Genomic DNA, 18,299 nt, shown 5'->3' on the forward strand with positions numbered 1-18,299 from the left:
GAATTTGAGAAGACCTTTTTCAAACACTTCCAAGCACTAGAGTGAGCCTATCCCCACACTGGGGCCAGCACCACATGCATACAATGTGCATGGAGTGGTGGGCATGAAGCAGAGATGCAGGAGGAGTACATCTGCAACATGCTGAAGAGGGGCTTCAGTGAGAGGAGTGGGAGATCTATCACACCCCAGGAGTCACATCTCTGCTGGGCTTGCATTGACAAACTGAATCTTTTTCGTGGCAGACTAGAATGAAGAGATGTCAAAATCAGTGAGTCTCAGGAGTCTGTGTCTCTGGCTGATGCCTCAGCAGAGAAGGCCACAGAAGCCCCTGACACTGACCATGAGGTTGAAGCTGAATGTTTTCTGACCATCTGTCCTCACTATCCTTTCCCTTACAGCCAGAACTGTACCTACTAACTGGTATGTATTCAAAATGGACACCAAGGACACAATTCTGCCAGAATTCTGACAACCACATGTAGTCTGACAATTGATAAAGGCAGAGGCGGGAATGAATTTCCCCTTAAGAGTTCTCCCTTTGATGTCCAGTGTCTTCCCTCAACTGCTCTCTACACACCACAGCTATTTCTTTGTTCCTTTTTCTCTCCTCTAGTCATTAATAGCCAATACTGCCAGCCCAGACCACTGTCTGGACATCAGGAGCAGCTATCTGAAACCAGGGATGGGACTGCACCCCTGTTTGTGCACTCCTGATGAAACACTGCATAGCACTTAGGGTCTACACACCATGGGTTTGCCACAACCGTTCTAAACTTTTCTGGTGGCTCTCCTTTTATTTTCTGCCTCATGAAGTCAGTCCTCTGGCTAAGCAAGTCATTTTTGTAATAGTAAGATTTATCCATAATTTAGGATAAGAACTTTCTAACCTAAGTGGAAGGGAAATCCAAAACCATAAGAATGCAAGAACAAGGACTGTTTTGTTAGAGGCTTCAAACTGAACTGGAAAATGGCTTTGATGAAAGGGGAATTTTTCTTGAGGTCAGACCACTGAATGCATATCACAACATGGAGAAATATGAGCTCTAAGTATGGGGTTTGATGAAGGAAATCCAAATGACAGGTTTTTGTGGAAATACAGCCTCCAGCTGCACTGATATGTCTCACTGCAGCTGTGTCAACAACACCCAGTGGCCAAGATGAGAATGCTGAGATCCTTCCTGCTGGTTGTAAGCCAAAATGTTCTGAGCTGCCCTACCTCTGCTGTCAATATCAGCTGCATGCTTCAATTAAGATTTAAAAAAAAGATAAAAATGTTTTTGCCTGATGTCAAGAATTCTCAGTTACACCAAAAAAAGTTCAGTCACATTGCAGACTGGTGAAAAGCTGCAGCAAGTCACTGGATGCCAAATGGAGAAGCAAGGAGGACACATTAATGCCTGGAGGTCTGGGATAAAGGGATGGGGAGAACTAGGGGATGATAACCCTTAAAGAATAAAACTGTACTGTTTTTGCATAGTGTTCCTTAATTTTATTAAGTTTCTTAATTTATTTAAAAGAGGAGGGACAACACTTGATGCACCACTCATCAACATACTATTTCTCTGTAGAACCTGGGAAGGCCTTTGTAGATGTATACAGGCTGATGGAGGTGGTGCCTGTCTTACACTTTATTCAAAACTTGGCCAAGCCTTTTATAAATCTGAACCACCATGGTCTAGGACTCAAAGGTGTCAAAGTCACTGTTAGTGTTATGGTGGTGAGTAGCCAGTAACAGTGGAGCCACTGTTCTCAAGAACAGTAGGAATTTTAGGCCTCTCTCAGGCCTGGAAGTCATCACTGAGTACACAGCGTGGGACAAAAAGTCCTGTATCTTCCCCATTGGAACTCTGAGCATCCCTAATGTTTCTAATCCTCTGCACAGGAAATGTTTTGTGTGGCAACTGATGGTCTTTCATGGGGTAACCCCAAGAGCAACTGATGCTCTTCCATGGATCACAAGTCCTCAGTTCTCCTAACCCATACAGGGCCACAGATAGGGGTAGAGGGACTAGTATCCCACTCTGGGTTCTGCATAGGTATGCACTACACTCAGCAATGGACAGGCCCAAGATGCCTGAATTGAAGCTGGGACCTGAGCCTGGGTCTCCTGGCACAAAGCAACAGAAAGTCCTACCCTCCAAGAAAACAGCTCTTTTATGTGCAATTCCCACAGCCATGGCTCTGTCATATCCCCTGATCACAGTCCTGCTCAAGACCTGCAATGCTTCCTAAGGTTTGGAGGAAATGCCCAGCATCTGTTGAACTAAGAAAACTATCCTCTTTGTTAACTTTGCAGTAATGTTTTTGCATGTCTCTGTTTATCTTTTTATCCTCCCAGTCCAACACAACCACCACCCATTTAGAGTTAGAAGAAAAGTGCATTTTGGTAGGAGCCATATGCATAGCAGAGATGCTATGAGAGAATTCCTCCCTTCAAGAACTGGTACCCCATCTGACATAGTTTGTGAGTCAAAATTATTGCTCATCAAGTTCAATCATCTGAAAGAAAACAAATTCATTCCATTAATATTTTAACCAAATAGCGGCTGTTCCCATGCAAAAACATTCACATTCTGAAAGTCATGATATTTTGTGCTATGCTACTTTTAAAAAGTACAAGCTTCTGAAAAGCAGAAGTGTGTATGTAATGGCAGTCTGGTGAGTCTGGAAGTGCTATCTTCATTAGCAGATGTAACAATAATTACCATAACTAAGTCTTTCCACTTTATGCTTAGACAACGGAAAAAAAATATTTTGGTCAGGAACTTTACTTCTCCAATATGACATGGGGAAACTTTTCTAAATAAATTAAGGGAATAATGCAAGACTTTCAGATATGAACTGGTAGGAATGTTCCTTTGATCTGAAACTGAGGTATACAAAATGCATTTTGATAGGCCATGGGATTTGCATTACGCTGAAAGAAAAGATTCTTGGCCAAATGCCTCTTGATTCACTGAAGACAAAACCCATGTGAAACTGATGGCTCTAGGGCTTTATTCCTGTTAGGAAGGATACAGGGTTAAACACATCTATAACTCACACAGTAATTACTCCCTTGATATCTGGGGCATTAAGAAGACGGTAAAGCTGATACATTCTTTGGACTCATAGTTCTTATCCTCCCTTCTTTCCTTCCAAAACATCTCTTATAACTGCCTAGACACATCAGGAGCTGAATCCATTGCCAGTTTGCTTTTGGATAACGTGTCCTACCTCAATGGTCTTCAGCTCTGGAGGGGGCTGTATGTTCACAAATAGTGATGGAAGTAGAAGTGAAATAACGTGTTTCATTCCAGTCTCTCCCCCTGAGAATATTACTCAGACTATGAGCAAAGTCAAACTCTCCGCTGTGTCACTGATGGGAACCCAGAGTAACAGTGTAAATCTAGACTTATAGTGATGTGATAGGCGAGACCCCTGGTGGCCTAGTGGTTAGCGTGCAGGACTTTCACTGCTGCGACCACGGGTTCAAATCCCGGTCTCCTGGCCTGATGGAGGTCGTTAGCCCTGTGTGGCCATCCATCTATGAGAAGGACACTCTAAACAAACCTACGTCCTGAGGACCTCACTGCCATTGTCCAAGCTTGCTTGGCCCCGGCAGATGAACCTTAGGATTAAAGGGTGGGCTCAGTTCAGCGCAGGCTGTGTCTCACCTAAAAAATCCATTGCGCAGGCTGGAAAGGTAAAAGACCTTTCCCCAAATCTTCGTTCGCGAAGATGGGCCGTTATTATTATTAGTGATGTGATTAAATATTTAGCCTGCTCAACTTCCAGCACCTCTGAAAAACAGACCCTCAAGAGAAACTTAGATAATTACTGGAGCACCTCCCACATCTTAGGGTAATTCTACACTGTGGAGCAAAATAAAATAACAACTCACTTCTCTATTGGGTCTGGCTGAGATGGAGTTAGTTTTCCCCATTGCAGTCCTCATAGTGATCTGTACTGGTAGCTAGAAAGGTGTTGATAAACACAGCAGAGTTTTGTCTCTGTACTGTCTCTCCAACATCCCCCCTCACCATTAGGCTGAGAGAGGGTAAGATCTTGGAAGGGTACATAGCCAGGACAGCTGATCCAACCTGACCAAAGGGATATTCCAACCATATGGTATGAAAGAGAAAGGCGCGGGAGGGAGGAGTGGGGACAGGAAGTGGTGGCACATTTATTATTACAACATTTGTCTTCCAGAGCAACCACTATGCATATTGAAACCTGACTTCACAGGAAGTGACTGGACATCACTTGCTGATGGGAAATAGACAATAAATCTTTTCCTTTGCTTCAGTGTATGGTCTTTTCTTTTACTTTAATAAACTGCCTTTATCTTGACCTACAAGATAGGTTTTTTCTGTGTTATTTTCTCCCCCCTGTCCTGCTTAGGAGGGGAGTGACAAAGTGTCTTGGTGAGCACCTGGTGTCCAACTAAAGTCAACCCACCACAACTTCTTACAGCCAGATATGGACTGTGATGAACTGGAGATTCTATCTAAAAGCACAACTTTCTGCAGACCCCAACACAGCACCAAGGGATAGATCAGTGCATTGTTAACATACTTTTTTTACCCCAGGAAACAACTTCGGAGAGGAGACTGCACCATACTTTGCTTAGGCATTAATAGTGAATTACCTGAAATCCAAGGTCATCTGCAGCCCTGGCTGTGTAACAGACCCTTCTCATCTTGAAGCTGCTACTCACTTGGCATGATTTCACTTGGCAATGCCCACATGATTTCCTGGCATAATTCCGCTAAGTGCCTCTCGCTTAGTTCAGAAATAAGAGATGTTGGTAGGACACAGAGCTGGATGAACTGCATCAACATTTTTTCAGGACAGCTGCATGTGTCTGTCTGAGAAACAAATGTTCAGAACTCTGTAACATAACCCAACTTCATAAAATTTTGCAATTCTTCAGTAAAAATAAGAGGATTGACTTCTCTGGTTAGTTTCTATCTCAAAGCCTCTGCATCGTTTGGCACCTTCAGCAGCTGCCCTGAAGCAAGGCCTTGCCCTGATATCAGAAAGGGCTCTTGGTAAAGGTACAATGGTGGGAGAGGAAGAGGGGCAGGAAAAATTACAGGACGTGTACCAGGCCACACATGAGCTGTGTGAGAGAAGTTTACATAACACAAAATTCCATTGCTTTTGCCAGTTTAGGAAGATAATCACTGTGATGTTATATGTCTTTTGGGACATGCAGTGCCACAATCTCTGTGCTGCTGATGTCCCATACACTGAAGATTTCAGTGTTCTGATATCCCTCTTTTTCATCTTCACTTGGGGGCCTTGGTATGGCATCTGGTTGCAGCTGGCTGGAAGATCACATTGTCTCTGCACACTTGTCTCTCTGCAGGGCAATGACCAAGTGAAGGGGCTGAACCTTAGCCACGAGGAGTGTCCTCTGAGAAAGGAGGACAGCTCCTGGGATAGATGCTTGGTGACTTAATTTATTACTCCTGCAAAACCAGGATGTCGTGGTTTAGGAACAGCACTCCAAACCACAAGATGCTCCTCTCCCCGCTCCAGAGACAAAAGGCAGAGATTATGGGTTGAGATAAAAACAATTTACTGGAAACAGCAATGAGATAACGAACAGTAACAGCAACAATATTAATAACAAAACTATACAAAAAAAGGGTGATTTACATGCAGAAAATGCTCACTGATCGACTCCAGGATAACAAACAATGGACCTCCACACCTAAGCTTAGTCCTGACTGCAAGCCACATCCACCTTCTCAGAAGCAAGATTTCCTTACTTCCGCCCCAGCAGTGAGGTGAGGTAGTATAGAATAACAACCTGGACACGAAACATGCCTCCAGGGTCTGCCTTCTCACAGCTACTGTGAAAAAATTGACTCTGTCCTGGCCAAAAACCAGGACACAGGAGTACAGGCACTGGGGGACTTGATGGAACACATATTTCCTTCTCTAGCAAAAATGCCCCATGACCTGGTTCATACTACAAAAGCCAGGGCACCCAGATTCAGAGCTTCCTGGATGGTCCACAGACTCACCCTCATGACCACAGGTGACTCTAGCAACAATGACTAATGTATGAGAACCCACATGCAGGATGAGAAAACACAGTAACAGAGCAGTCTGTCAGAGAGGAGATGAAAAACAAGTCCCTCAGGGCGTATAAAGCAGAAAATTGCACTCTACTAAAATCTCATAGAATCAGAATTGTTGTTCATTGTAAGCTTCTGGTTACAAAGTTCAGGAGCTATTTCAGTTTTTCTTAAGTAGCCCAAACCCTAATGATTTTAGCCATTGCACAGTAAACAGCAAGAGAAACAGATTAGGAAGGAATAAAATTAAGATGCCTAATCTGTCTGTTCAGACAAAGTGAGATCCAGAGTGTGCTAGTAGCCCTTGAAAGGGAAAGCAAACAAAACAGTATTTCAGTAATCTCAGGTGCTATTACTACATTGTAAAGGACTTGCATGAATATCTGAGGGCTCTTCTTCCCCCAGTATGCTCAACACACCTGCTACCATAAAGGCCACAAGCATGTGCTGTGAGCATCCAGTGTTCCTTGAGCATTGCAGTAACACAATGCCTTTAGTTTAATTAATGCTTTCCTTCTCCTGGTTCAGTATTTCTATTGATATGTATCTCTTTCTAATAAAAGTCCATGTCTTTGAAATATGGATCAATTAAAACTAAAGTGGGGACAAGGCACTGTGACCCTGCTTGAACAAGCTTGAAGGCAACACAGAGATCAGTACTGAAACTTGTGACCTTCCTAGTCTAGAAAAATGTCTCTCCAAAATTCAAGGTTTTACAGCTCTTCTCTCCTTCCAGCCCACTTGAAGCAGGAGCAGCAGAGATTACTGCAGAATCAGTTTCTTTTCTGTTTTGTTTCTTGGAGGAATATTTTTAAGTCAGCTAAATTCACCATCTGTCTCCATCCAACTTCCCATACATGGAAAATTTGGATGAGAAACTCTCTCTGAGAATGAGAAGCAAGCGTTGGCAGCAAGTCCTCTCCCTCCCAGTGTCACAGTAGACACAAATGAATTCACACACACCCTGCTCTAAGTAGAACTTACACTGTGAGGTGTGCAATGCATGTGAATTGGCATTGGCACTGGCACATATACATACAGGTGGGCACAGCTACCATATGAAACTGAATTCCTCTCCTCTGCTAATCAAACATAAGCAGAGTGAGACTTGATATTTTAGATGTGGCAAGGAGAATCCAGCCATTTTTCACAGTGAGAAAAACAGGCAGTGTCTATTAATATAAGAAATCCTCCCTCTCTCTATTTTCCTCCTTCACAATGTAAATCATTTGCTAAGAATTTATTCAAGTACAGGATAAACTGTCATTTTCACAACAGGGCAATGCCACAGCACTACCTAAAGTAGAGGAGTATTATCAAGTCCTGGAATAAGAATGGCCAAAACTGCCTTCTAGGAATCAAGGGATCAATAATCCTGGAAAGGGCAAAACTAAACAACTAGCCAAGATGGCTTCCGAGGTTAGGGTGGAGAGCTAACATGTCTTCTCAATCCAAGATCAGACTCTGGGAATTCAGCTCAGTAAAGTCAGCTTTCTTATGAGCTGCATCCTCAGCTAGATCTAATATCACCATCCTGAGAGTCTGCAAATGGCTTGAGAGGAATCTTTAAATCTGTTAATGTAAGCCTGTCTCTGGACACCCCTGTCTTTGTGAATCACTGCAATTACATCAGTCATTTGCACTGCTGTTTTAGATTATGTAAATAAACATGTCTGTCTGCCTTGCTCTTAACCTGGCTTGAGGTAAGGTCACTAGCTCACACCAAGGCATTTCTCTCTCTCCATAGTCATACAGATTGTCTTAGGAGCTGATAGCACAAAGGACTTAAAGGAGGACATGTCTTCTGCTGGCCAACAGTAACAAAGAAAGTTTTCTTTATAATAGTGGGAATGGGGACTGCACATGAAGTCCAAGATGGGGGACAGATGATGTTCACACGCTAAGAGATGCACTTGGCAATGCCAACCCCATAATGCCAGATAGCCAGACCTCACAGGCCGGAGGCTGACAAGCAGCCTGAGCTCTGATCTTCTGCACTGCCAATAGGAACCAATGGTATGGGAAATCTCCCGAGGCACACACCCTCATCCAGAGGGACCCTCCTAGAAAGCACACATTCAAATGCAGCCCATTGCCTCAGCCTCTCCCCATCACATGACTGAACATGATCCACATCACATCTTCCTGCATGACAGATGTAAGGGACCTGATATGTGGAGTTTCACATAAGGAGACAGAGAGAAACTGAGAAGGTAACTCCACTTGGAAACTGCATTGCAGACTTTTGTGGAGCAGAGACAAGTGAGACAACAGACAAACCCCTTGAAAGGGACCACAGCTTTTCCACAGCCCTGCTGAAGAATGGGAAGAAAAAGTGCTTACAGATTCACCACATTTCATTCCTATCCATTTTGTAATAGCAGAACAAGAACAAAGAGTGAATTCCCACTGCAGGATGAATTCTCTTCATCCCTGAGCTGTCTTCCTCCAGAGTAGCCTAAGATACTAGATACTGTGAAGTGCTTTGATACTCTGTCAGTCTGTGTGAGGAATAGAAGAAGATGGATGCTTCAAGGCATTGAAAGCAAAGCAGTTCTATTTAAAAAAAAAAAAAAAAGCAAGCACCAACAAAAAACCCCAAAACAAATCAAACATTAAAAGGCTGGTGAGGAAGGAAGAAGAGATCAAAGAGGACAAATATTAGTATGCTACTCTGTAGCAATGCTGGAGCATAATACATGTTGTTGTAACCTCATGTGCTGCTTCTAAGAAATGCTCCTGAGTGAGGGCAGGAATTGCATTGCAGACCAACATGGGGGAGAGACCCAAGCACATATCAGTCCAGTCCTGGCACTTCCATCTATGCACTGATTCCTCATGGGAGCAGTTACAGAAGGTGTCAGGGGCCTCAGGGCCCTCTGCCCGCCTTTGGGAGCAGCACGATTAAAGGAAAGAGAATTTTCACAAAAATTACATTTGGGACATAAATAATATGTTCATGCTTGAAACAAGGTAAAAGTAAAGTTCACAGGCAGTTTTGGACACTCATGTAATGGGTTGTATCTAAGTTACATCTGCATGTGTTCTTTGTCCTGTGGTTAGTATATTAGAGAAACAACCTAAAAATAAGCAGAATAACTAATATTCACCTATAGTCTTTCCTGAGACTATCAAGTGCTTTCAACAGAGATCATCTGAAGAACAGGCGTTCCTCTAGGGTAAAGATTTTTTTCCTGCATAAATTAAGATCAAAGAGAATTATTTTCCAAGTCTGCAAGGAGTCAGGCCTCATTCTGCAAAGGAAAACTAAAACAGGCTGTATGGGGGTAAAGGACTGCATTACAGTAGATGTGGTTCCTCTAGTTTTATTACGAATAACCTAAACAATTAAAAAATTGAAAACACTAATAAATTTTAGCTAAAATCTGATAAATTAAAAGGAATTATTAAAATGCATTTATTCAAGAGGAAGCACTCAAGAAATCTCACTATGAATTTCTGCTTTTTAAGGTTAAAGAGTTGTTCTCTTCACCTCACCCTTGAAAAAGTCTAAATTACCTGGCATTTCACAAGATAAATGGTCAATGGCATAAATTTACAATGATATTTCAGTATCCCAATCAAATGCTTGTAGGAAAACATCTAATCTGTCTGCCAGACTTCATTCCACATGTGATGTAGGGAGTCTTGCATTTCAATTCAGAATAATTGTAAATATACAGAGCCAACAACCTTACATTGTCTTAAACCTTTGAGAAATTAGTAAAGGTTTTAATCTTTTACAGGAAACTTAAGGGAAAATATAAACAAAAGCCTCTTCTGCCCCTTTTCTCAGGGATAAATGCTTATCTTGACTTTTAAAGAATGAATAATTATCGTGTCTATAAGAGGTATATGGAATAAGGATCATATCTAGAAACCTTTCCATGGGTTTGACAGCACCAGCAATGGCGAAGTAATAGAAAGGCACATTTTAACAAGTTTATTCCTTCTGACAACATTTCTAAGCATGACTGTTCCCCACATTCTTTTCATAATCTACTCTTTATAGGGTTCCAACTTGCAGACACTGACAATCAAACATTTTCTAAAAGTCGTGAATCAAAATAGCCAGCAAATGCTCATCTTCCGCATCACAGTACAAAAGAAATTACTGTTGCTTTTCAGCTGTCTGTGTGTTGTTTTTCTGGACTGGACTGACTGTGTCAAACATGCAGAAACACCCAGGCTGGCTCTCTCCAGGTGCCACCCAATCCCAGCATGGTTTGTTAGGCCAGACATGGTGCTTTGGCTACGCTGTTTCTGAGGTGGCACTGGCAGTCCACCGGCTTTGTCATGGGCTCAAGCCAAGCTGGCAACCCTGGAGAGAGCTGGCAGCCAGCAGAGCCAGCTTGGGCTTTCCTGTGTTTCATTCCCAGGACTAGGTCACTCTCCTAGTGTGCACTCTGCATCCATAAAACCGTTGATGCTGAATGAAAGGCAGTAAACCCAGCTGGACCCAGACTTGTTCAAGACTGTTGTTGAGTAGTAACACTCAAGAGCTGTTACTCTACACAGTAAATGGATCTTAAGAAAAATGGATTTTAAGTTTCTAAAAAGAAGATGTAAGAATGCATTGGGAAACTTTGTAAATTAACTTTCAGCAAAAATATACAGTGCTTGATGCTGTGGAAACCTCCCACAATGACAGAAACAGAAGCTTTCATGAATTTCCCGAACTGACTTGAAATTTCCAACAAATAAGTATATAACTAACATAATACATGAACAATTCCCCTGTCATCATGGGCATGAACAAAACCACAGTCATGTCTTTAAAAGATCAATCAAGGCACATTTGTCATAACTTAAATTTAGAAGAATAATTTACAGTGACATCAATACTATTTGCATTGATAGCTTTCTTTTTAATATTCCAAACCCCTAAATTGGGACACTGTGCTGCTCCCCATTCAGTAAATGTTAAAACAGAAAACTTACAATGTGAGCTCTGAAATGCTGAGCTGTCACTACCCTGTTTGAAATTCTTAGGAAAAAACAAATATCAGGTCTTCTACTGCTCACTGGAGCTTCCTCTTATGGTTACACACTGAAAGAGAGCTTTACGAAAAGTTCTTTTCATCTGGAGACACCTGGATCCTCCCCAGATAGGATCATCTTTCTTGTCTGGGCTATAAAGCTATATTGCTGGAGATACTAATCCTTTAAGGTCTTGGGTGATTTGTTTTTCATTTTTGCAGAGCTCTATGGCACATTTAGGCCATTAACTGTTCACCTTGCAGTCTGCATCTTAACAGAATGGAGAGAACTGTCTCAGGGATGAACATTAATTACTTGAATCACCAAAAATAAGAGATCTTCAGTGATGACCACCTACCTTGCATTAAATTAGTAGATCTTTCTCTCTCAGACATGGAAAAAGAGAAAGAAGAACATTTATTTAGGGTCAAACCTCCATGGGATTCCTGAAAGTGAAGAGCAGAGATAGCAGAAGGCAGCATCTGTAGGAGAGAATGGTTAATGTATTTGTGAATACAAGAAAATCTTTGTTGTTCTCTGGGTGGCCATGCTGAGTGCACTTACCTTGACCCTGTGTGCCAGAATGAATTGGTGAATGAAACTTTCATCAAGTTGCAGGATTTGGTGTGTCAAGTGCGTCCTGAACTAGATGTCATCTACAGTGAGGTTGAAGGCTGTATCATCAAGATCCCCAACAGTATCCAAATCCCATGGAAGTTATTCACGTGAGCTACTGAATTTGGGTCCTTACTGCCTGTACACAGTACACATGCCCCCGATACTTGGAGGGATGGAGGCTGAAAGGTAAGCTTCCTTTCAAGTCAGAAATTCAGCCAACTTCCTTCAGAAAAGTAAATTTACAAAGACAGTCACGATGTTCACATATCTCAGTTCACACAGACTGACTAAGCAAATCCTTTGCTTTTCAGGAGAAGCTATTGCCTTGGGATCTAAGAGCACTGGGGGGTGAAAAAGGGAATGGGAATAGATGTCTGCTTGCTGTGTAAAACACGTTAATTGATTAATTAATGTCTATTCCTCATCACAAGCCCACCACAACAGCTGACTTCCATAGAACACTTCACTGACAATTGTGCTTTAGCATCAAAATTAAAGTGCTTCAGAAAAATAGAATATGGTATTACAAGCAAATACTGTCCTAAATAGACATTATGTAGCTTTTCAAGGTCTGCAGTTTCCATGGATAGCAGCAGATGGTGCTGTCCTCCTTGCTGGAAGCCAACGCAAGCACTTGAGCATTGCTGAGCTAAATAACACCTTTGCACTACCAGCTTTACTGTGTTTCTTAACTGCTGCGCAGATTTTCAACTAATTGGATGAGGTCTTGCTGTAGATAAGGGTTGGGATGAACTTAAGCAAAAGCTTGGGCTGTTAGTTCACATCAAACAGTGCTGCTGTGCTTCACAGCTAGTGACACTTGCACTACCATACTTTGCAGTTTTTAATAGCCATTATGGTATTCAGCGTGTCCCCATTCAGAGGTGGAATTCAGAGAAGAGTAACTAAAGTGATTAGAGACCTGGGGGAGAGAACCGTCTCGATTAGACAGCCTAACCAAGCAGTGGCTACTGGATGAAGACCAAATAACCATATGTAATTATCAGAAAAAAACAGGTTTACTACTGAGTCTCATTTCAAGGTAGCGGGAGAAGAAGGTATAACTGAGAAGAATGGGATTAACCTGAGCAAAAGGACTTTGTTCTGGCAATATGGTGACTGTGTAAGGAGTAAAGAACTCATATCTCTCAGTGATGGGCTGAGCAAAGGCAGGGTGACAGATGGAAGAATAAGGAGAGAGCAGGTATCAGTGGCTGTTTCATGGTTATGCTCATGTTTTATCTCTGTTTCTATTAGAACTATTTGAAAGAGCACAACCTACAACTCTGAGACTTTTTTAGGATTATTAATGAGAATGGAAACATGAAGATTCCTGTGGCAGCCTTCTGGAAAGCCATGATGCAGGTGTGCCTTTGAAAGCTGGCCAGAATCCTCTTCTGTCAGGGTACTGCTCTAGAACCCTTCTGCTGCAGCACAGCCACCAGCCAGCCTTTCTGATGACATTGTTCAGGCTAAAAGGCAAAATTCACTCATCACAAAGTTAAGCCTTGAAGGAGACCAACAGAAGTGTTGTGACACCCAATAAATACTGCAGATGGCACCAGTGATAATGGACAGACATCCGCTGTTTTTACGGGGTACATAGGATATTGATAGATACTTATGTGTTACTGCTATGGGAAAGTGGGGGAAAAAAGCATCTAAACCCTCACCTGTACAATGGAAAAGACAGTTCTCTTCCTGACAAAACCAGCATGGTGCTTGGGATCAGTAGCAACAGTCAGCCAGCCATGATGTTCTTTTACAAAAAAACGCAAAAAAAAAAAGAGTGAAATTGCCTCCTCATCACCACTCTGGATTTTTTGCATCCCTTCCACCATGCATCAGGCCATCTGCTCACCTATTAAAAGATGGCCAGGCCCCAGTCTGATATGGAGGATTTTTCTGCTTAAAATTACCCAGTTTTTCTAGCACTTCTCCTCTTAGCAACCCTAACCCTAACCCAATCCCCACTGGATTGAGTCCAAATTGGGGAACCAGTGCACAATCTAGAACGGAATCAGACAGCAGTTGTGGATTATAGGTATGTGAGTGACTTCATTTACTGTCCTGGTTTGTTTTTCTTATTTTAATTTGGGTCAACACTAAATAAATATAACCTTTTTCACCTTGGGATGTGAAGGGACATATGTTTTTGGCCAGTCCATTACTTACCTAAGTAAAAGGTAGATGAAAAAACACCTTGTATGCTTAGAAGTTCTGTTGAATCAAACTAGAAGTTAGTCTTATTTTCCTATTTGATAAACTTGCTGTGAGAGTGCAGAGATCTCAGAGCTGAATGGCATTTTCATTCATTCTCGTTAGCCTGTGTGAGAAGCACCAGCTCAACACTGTCCTCCCCCTGAAGCCAGGGTAAGATTTGCAACAACAGCATATCTGTGCCTTCAGAACTTTTCCTCCATCCTCAGGGACTCTTGTTTTTTTTTACTGCTCTCTGATCCCTCTTCTTAGGAGACCTAGTTTTCCCTGGAAACTTGCCTTCAAACTACAGAACTTTTCATTCTCTTGAAAGTGCCTCTTCTTAGTGCCTGTAGCAATCGTGTCCAAGTTCTGAGAGCCTGAGCATTCAGCAGCAAACTCCTCAGAGGCTGTCAGTCGCTGCAGGCTAAACTGCTTGTCATTGGACCCAAAATTCCCCCTAGATTTTCAGTCAATTCTGACATATGACTCATCAGCTGAAAGCCCTGTTAATCATGCCCAAATATTCCCATCCTCAGCACATACTAATGGGTTTAAGTATATGCTGTAGTCTAGTTTTAAGGCTAGAAGCAATGGGTCAGTTTTGCTCTTAGCCTCCTAATGTTTTCAGAGACAAGCAAATTATTCTGTTGGGTTTGGTCTTTATTCCTTTGCATATATCAGTGCCATACCAAAAGCACCCATGCTTAGGTGCTAGATGTGCCTTAGACTGGTTAATCTTCAATCAGAGGTTACATGGAGTTCCCAAGTACTTCAGGCACAACTTACACAACTGTGGTTAAGCAGTAAGCAGGTGAAACTGTTGAAATTCAATGGCTGGCAAAGACTTCATCTGGTGCCATTAATGTGGCTGAGTTGATATATGGGGAAAAGCAGATACAGCTTATCTAGCTTCTTGATGCATTTTAGCACTGTAGTATGTGTGAAGTGGTAATATTCACCTTGCAGAAAAGAGTCAGAAGATTTGTGACCTTTGCTGTCCTTACTGTTCTCACCTCAGGCTGTTTCTTCAAGATCCTCTCAGCAGCTTTAAGATACCTGACAGAGAAGGTTCACTTTACTAGATTAATACTGGTTTATCTCCTTCTTTTCCATCAGTCACATAGAAAATCAGAAACCAGCACAGAAGCTTGTGGAAGGGGAAATCGAGGAGGAAAAGAAGGAAAAGCCATAAAAATGAAACAAGGAGGGAGGTCAGACAATGCAAGATTGTGTGAGAACCACTGAAAGAAAGCTCAGAGTAGCTCTGGCCTTGGGGAAGCCCAACACTGGAGAGTCTAGGTTATTGCATGTAGAAATAAAGTTAATGTTCCACTACACTGCAGGTCCCTTAGAGTCTGGTCCTTTTCTGTTAAAGAAAGACTGGTTCTTTGGATCTGGTTACCAAATCTGTCTTGCTCTGTATGCTGACAGTGATGAACTTACTTGCAAAGATGAAGGCAAAAAATGGGAAATGGGAAACTACGACACACACATATTTTCTCCTTTTGAGGTAATGCACACAGACAAAGACTGAAGCAAGGGCCCTGCAGTCATCTCCTACCAGCTTAGGACATCTGACACAGGGACCTTTGTAAGAGAAGAAAAAAAACAAACTTCATGAGAAACTATAGCTCATATTGCTTAAAAAGTTATGGGTGATAGAAATTTTATTTGATATCCCCATGGGAAAAAATATGCTAGAAAGATGGAAGACATAACAGATTTTTAAATGGCTTAGATAGTGATCTTTTTTTAAATCAACATTAAAAGATATATTTCAATAGCTCTTAAGAAGGAATTAAAACCTTGCATATATTAATATTTATAAAAAAATAGAATCTTTAAAATGTAAATATGTACAGGAAGTACATTTTGCCACATGAGCAACTGCCAACATAGAGTATAAACCAAGGACCATGGAGAACTGGGGAATGTTGGCCACCTTGGGAAGATCAGCCTTCTGTGAAAAGGAAAAGAAGCTAATTGCAACCTGGTAAGTCTCGTTTCCCAATGGAATTCCTATGTGGAAAAAACTTTGAAATATCTTGAAAATCTTTGGTAAGAGTTCACATGGCTCCACTGCCTAATCAGAGGTCAAGATGACTGTTGACATGATGGTATTGGTATGTCTGCTCAGTAGTCACCTTCAGAAGGCTTCAGCTCATTACCCCAGGAGGTCTGTGTTCTCTGATGCCTGTGACTCTTCCAGAATTTACTTATGATTTCAGTCAGTGCCCCCACATATGGAATATGGGGGGGTGTTGAGATGAAGAATCAGAGCAGCATTAGAGATGCTGGGCAGTTTGCACATGCAGGGATATAGCACTGTGGGGTTTTCTGTTCTTTTCCTAATCATGCCTGAAATGTAATTAGCGTTTCTTGACTATTCCTAAGCACTCGTATATTTTCATAGAGGCTGTCGTGTTTTCATCCCAGCCAGCAGCCAAGCCCCACACAGCCACTCATTCACTCACCCACCAGGGGGACTGGGGAGAGAATTGGAAGGGTAAAAGCTGGAAAACTCATGGGTTAAGATAAAGACAGTTTAATAGGGAAAGCAAAAGCCGCACACACAAACAAACTAAAACAAAGAATTAATTCAGTGCTTCCCATGGGCAGGGAGGTGTTCAGCCATCTCCATCACACGTAACGGTTACTTGGGAAGACAAACAGCATCCCTCCAAACTTCTCCATTCCTTCTTGCCCCCCAAGATTGATATGTTGAACATGATGTCATATGGTATGGAATATCCCTTTAGTCAGTTTGGGTCACCTGTCCCAACTGTGTCCCCTCCCTCGCCAGTGTGGCAGTACAAGAAGAAGAAAAGGCCTTGACTCTGAGCAAGTCCTGCTCAGCAATAACAAAAACATCTCAATATTATCAACCCTGTGTTCAGGACAAATCCAAAACACAGCCCCGTACTAGCCACTGTAAAGAAAATTAACTCTACCCCAGCCCAAGCCAGCATAGAAGCATACACCAAACCTGCAGGACCTTACTGCTGATCAGTGGGGCTCGGAGAGGGCAGGAGAGCGGCCGGTGCCCATCACTGTACAATTCGAGCTCACTCCCTGCTAAGAACACCCACTGACCCCGCGCTCAGCGGGAGCACAGGCCCGGGGCTCGGCCGTGTCCGCGTCGCCGCCAGGTGTCAGCGCAGCCCCGGCGATGCCGCACCGGCCCTGCCCGCCCCGGGCCCCGCACACCGCGGCACGGCGGCCTCCGCGGAGCCGCTGTGCGTGGAGTCAGCGAATGGCCTGGGTTGGAAGCGACCTTAAACATCATCATCTAGTTTCTGTCCAGTGCCTCATCCCCCTCAGAGTAAAGAATTTTTTACTAATATCTAATCTAAACCTATTCTCTCGTGGTTTGAAACCATTCCCCCTTTGTCCATGTCACTTATAAAAAGTCCCTCTCCAGCTTTCCTGTAGGCTCGCTTCAGGGTACTGGAAGGCCACAATTAAGTCATCCCGAAGCCTTCTCTTCTCCAGGCTGAACAAATGCAATTCTCTCAGCCTTTCCTCACAAGAGAGGTGCTCCATCCCTCTAATCAACTTGATGGCCTTCCTCTGGACTTGCGCCAACAGGTCCATGTCCTTCCTGTGCTGTGGACCCCAGAACAGTTCTCCAGGTGGGGTCTCACAAGAGCTGCTCGTTCCATACCTACTCCATTGCTGCTTTCCTGTGAAGAACCACCAGCAGGGGCATAATTTTAACTGTTGTACAATGTTCCTCCAGCATCCTGCTCCAGACACTGGCGGATCCGTAAGCAGTGGCTGTGACACGTTTTATGCTGGACTCACTGGTGGTTGAGGGACTGGAGATACCTGACAACTGGTACATACAACCGTGTGTACCAACTCTGACATGGCTTGTTGGTCCACATGTGCCATATGTACAGAGAGGCGTCACTGCTGCAGGACAGTACTAAGATTCTTGGACCCACTGAACTTACTACACCTGATCCACAGACCTGAGTGTAGATACTCAGCATTTCTGGAGGGAGCTGTTGTTTAAAACACATAATCTTCTGGGATGTTCTACAGTGGCTCCAAGTCTGCTGACACAGCATCCACCATTGGCTGTGCCAATGTAAAATACCTATGCCTCTCTCTCCCCCTCAGCCCCAAGAAATCCTTTTGAGTTCCTTTTTTTTTTTAGCTTAGGAGGCATAAAATGAAATACCAACATATGCAGGCTCAGAATTAAGGCCAGGGAGCTGGGAACACCTAATGATTTTATATTTTGCACAAAAAAAAAGTAGGTTTTTTTCATGATCTGCAACTATTGTTAAATAACAGAGAACAAGAATTACAGTATTCCAGATTTTCATTTAAAATGAGGCTCTTGGCTTATCAGCAGGCACATACTCTATGGTCAATTAAGCTGGATCAGAGGTGAGAAGTTTCCAGACTGGAACAAGAAGG

General features: G+C 42.8%; 1 protein-coding gene across 1 annotated transcript; it reads left to right on the forward strand.

Moving 5' to 3' along the window:
* The first annotated feature begins 1,411 nt into the window (after positions 1-1,411).
* LRRC74A (leucine rich repeat containing 74A) lies at positions 1,412-15,063 on the forward strand. The gene is given in 12 exon segments (XM_027698463.1): positions 1,412-1,717; positions 2,339-2,443; positions 3,115-3,235; positions 4,569-4,594; positions 5,354-5,395; positions 5,398-5,437; positions 5,743-5,777; positions 11,634-11,742; positions 11,745-11,776; positions 12,927-13,038; positions 13,617-13,713; positions 14,988-15,063. Coding segments are annotated over 12 exon segments (978 nt in total). The 5' UTR covers positions 1,412-1,534.
* Positions 15,064-18,299: the final 3,236 nt, after the last annotated feature.

This window comes from Neopelma chrysocephalum, unplaced genomic scaffold (genome assembly GCF_003984885.1).
Source record: "Neopelma chrysocephalum unplaced genomic scaffold, ASM398488v2 Primary Assembly neopelma1_24, whole genome shotgun sequence".
Taxonomy (NCBI): Eukaryota; Metazoa; Chordata; class Aves; order Passeriformes; family Pipridae; genus Neopelma; species Neopelma chrysocephalum.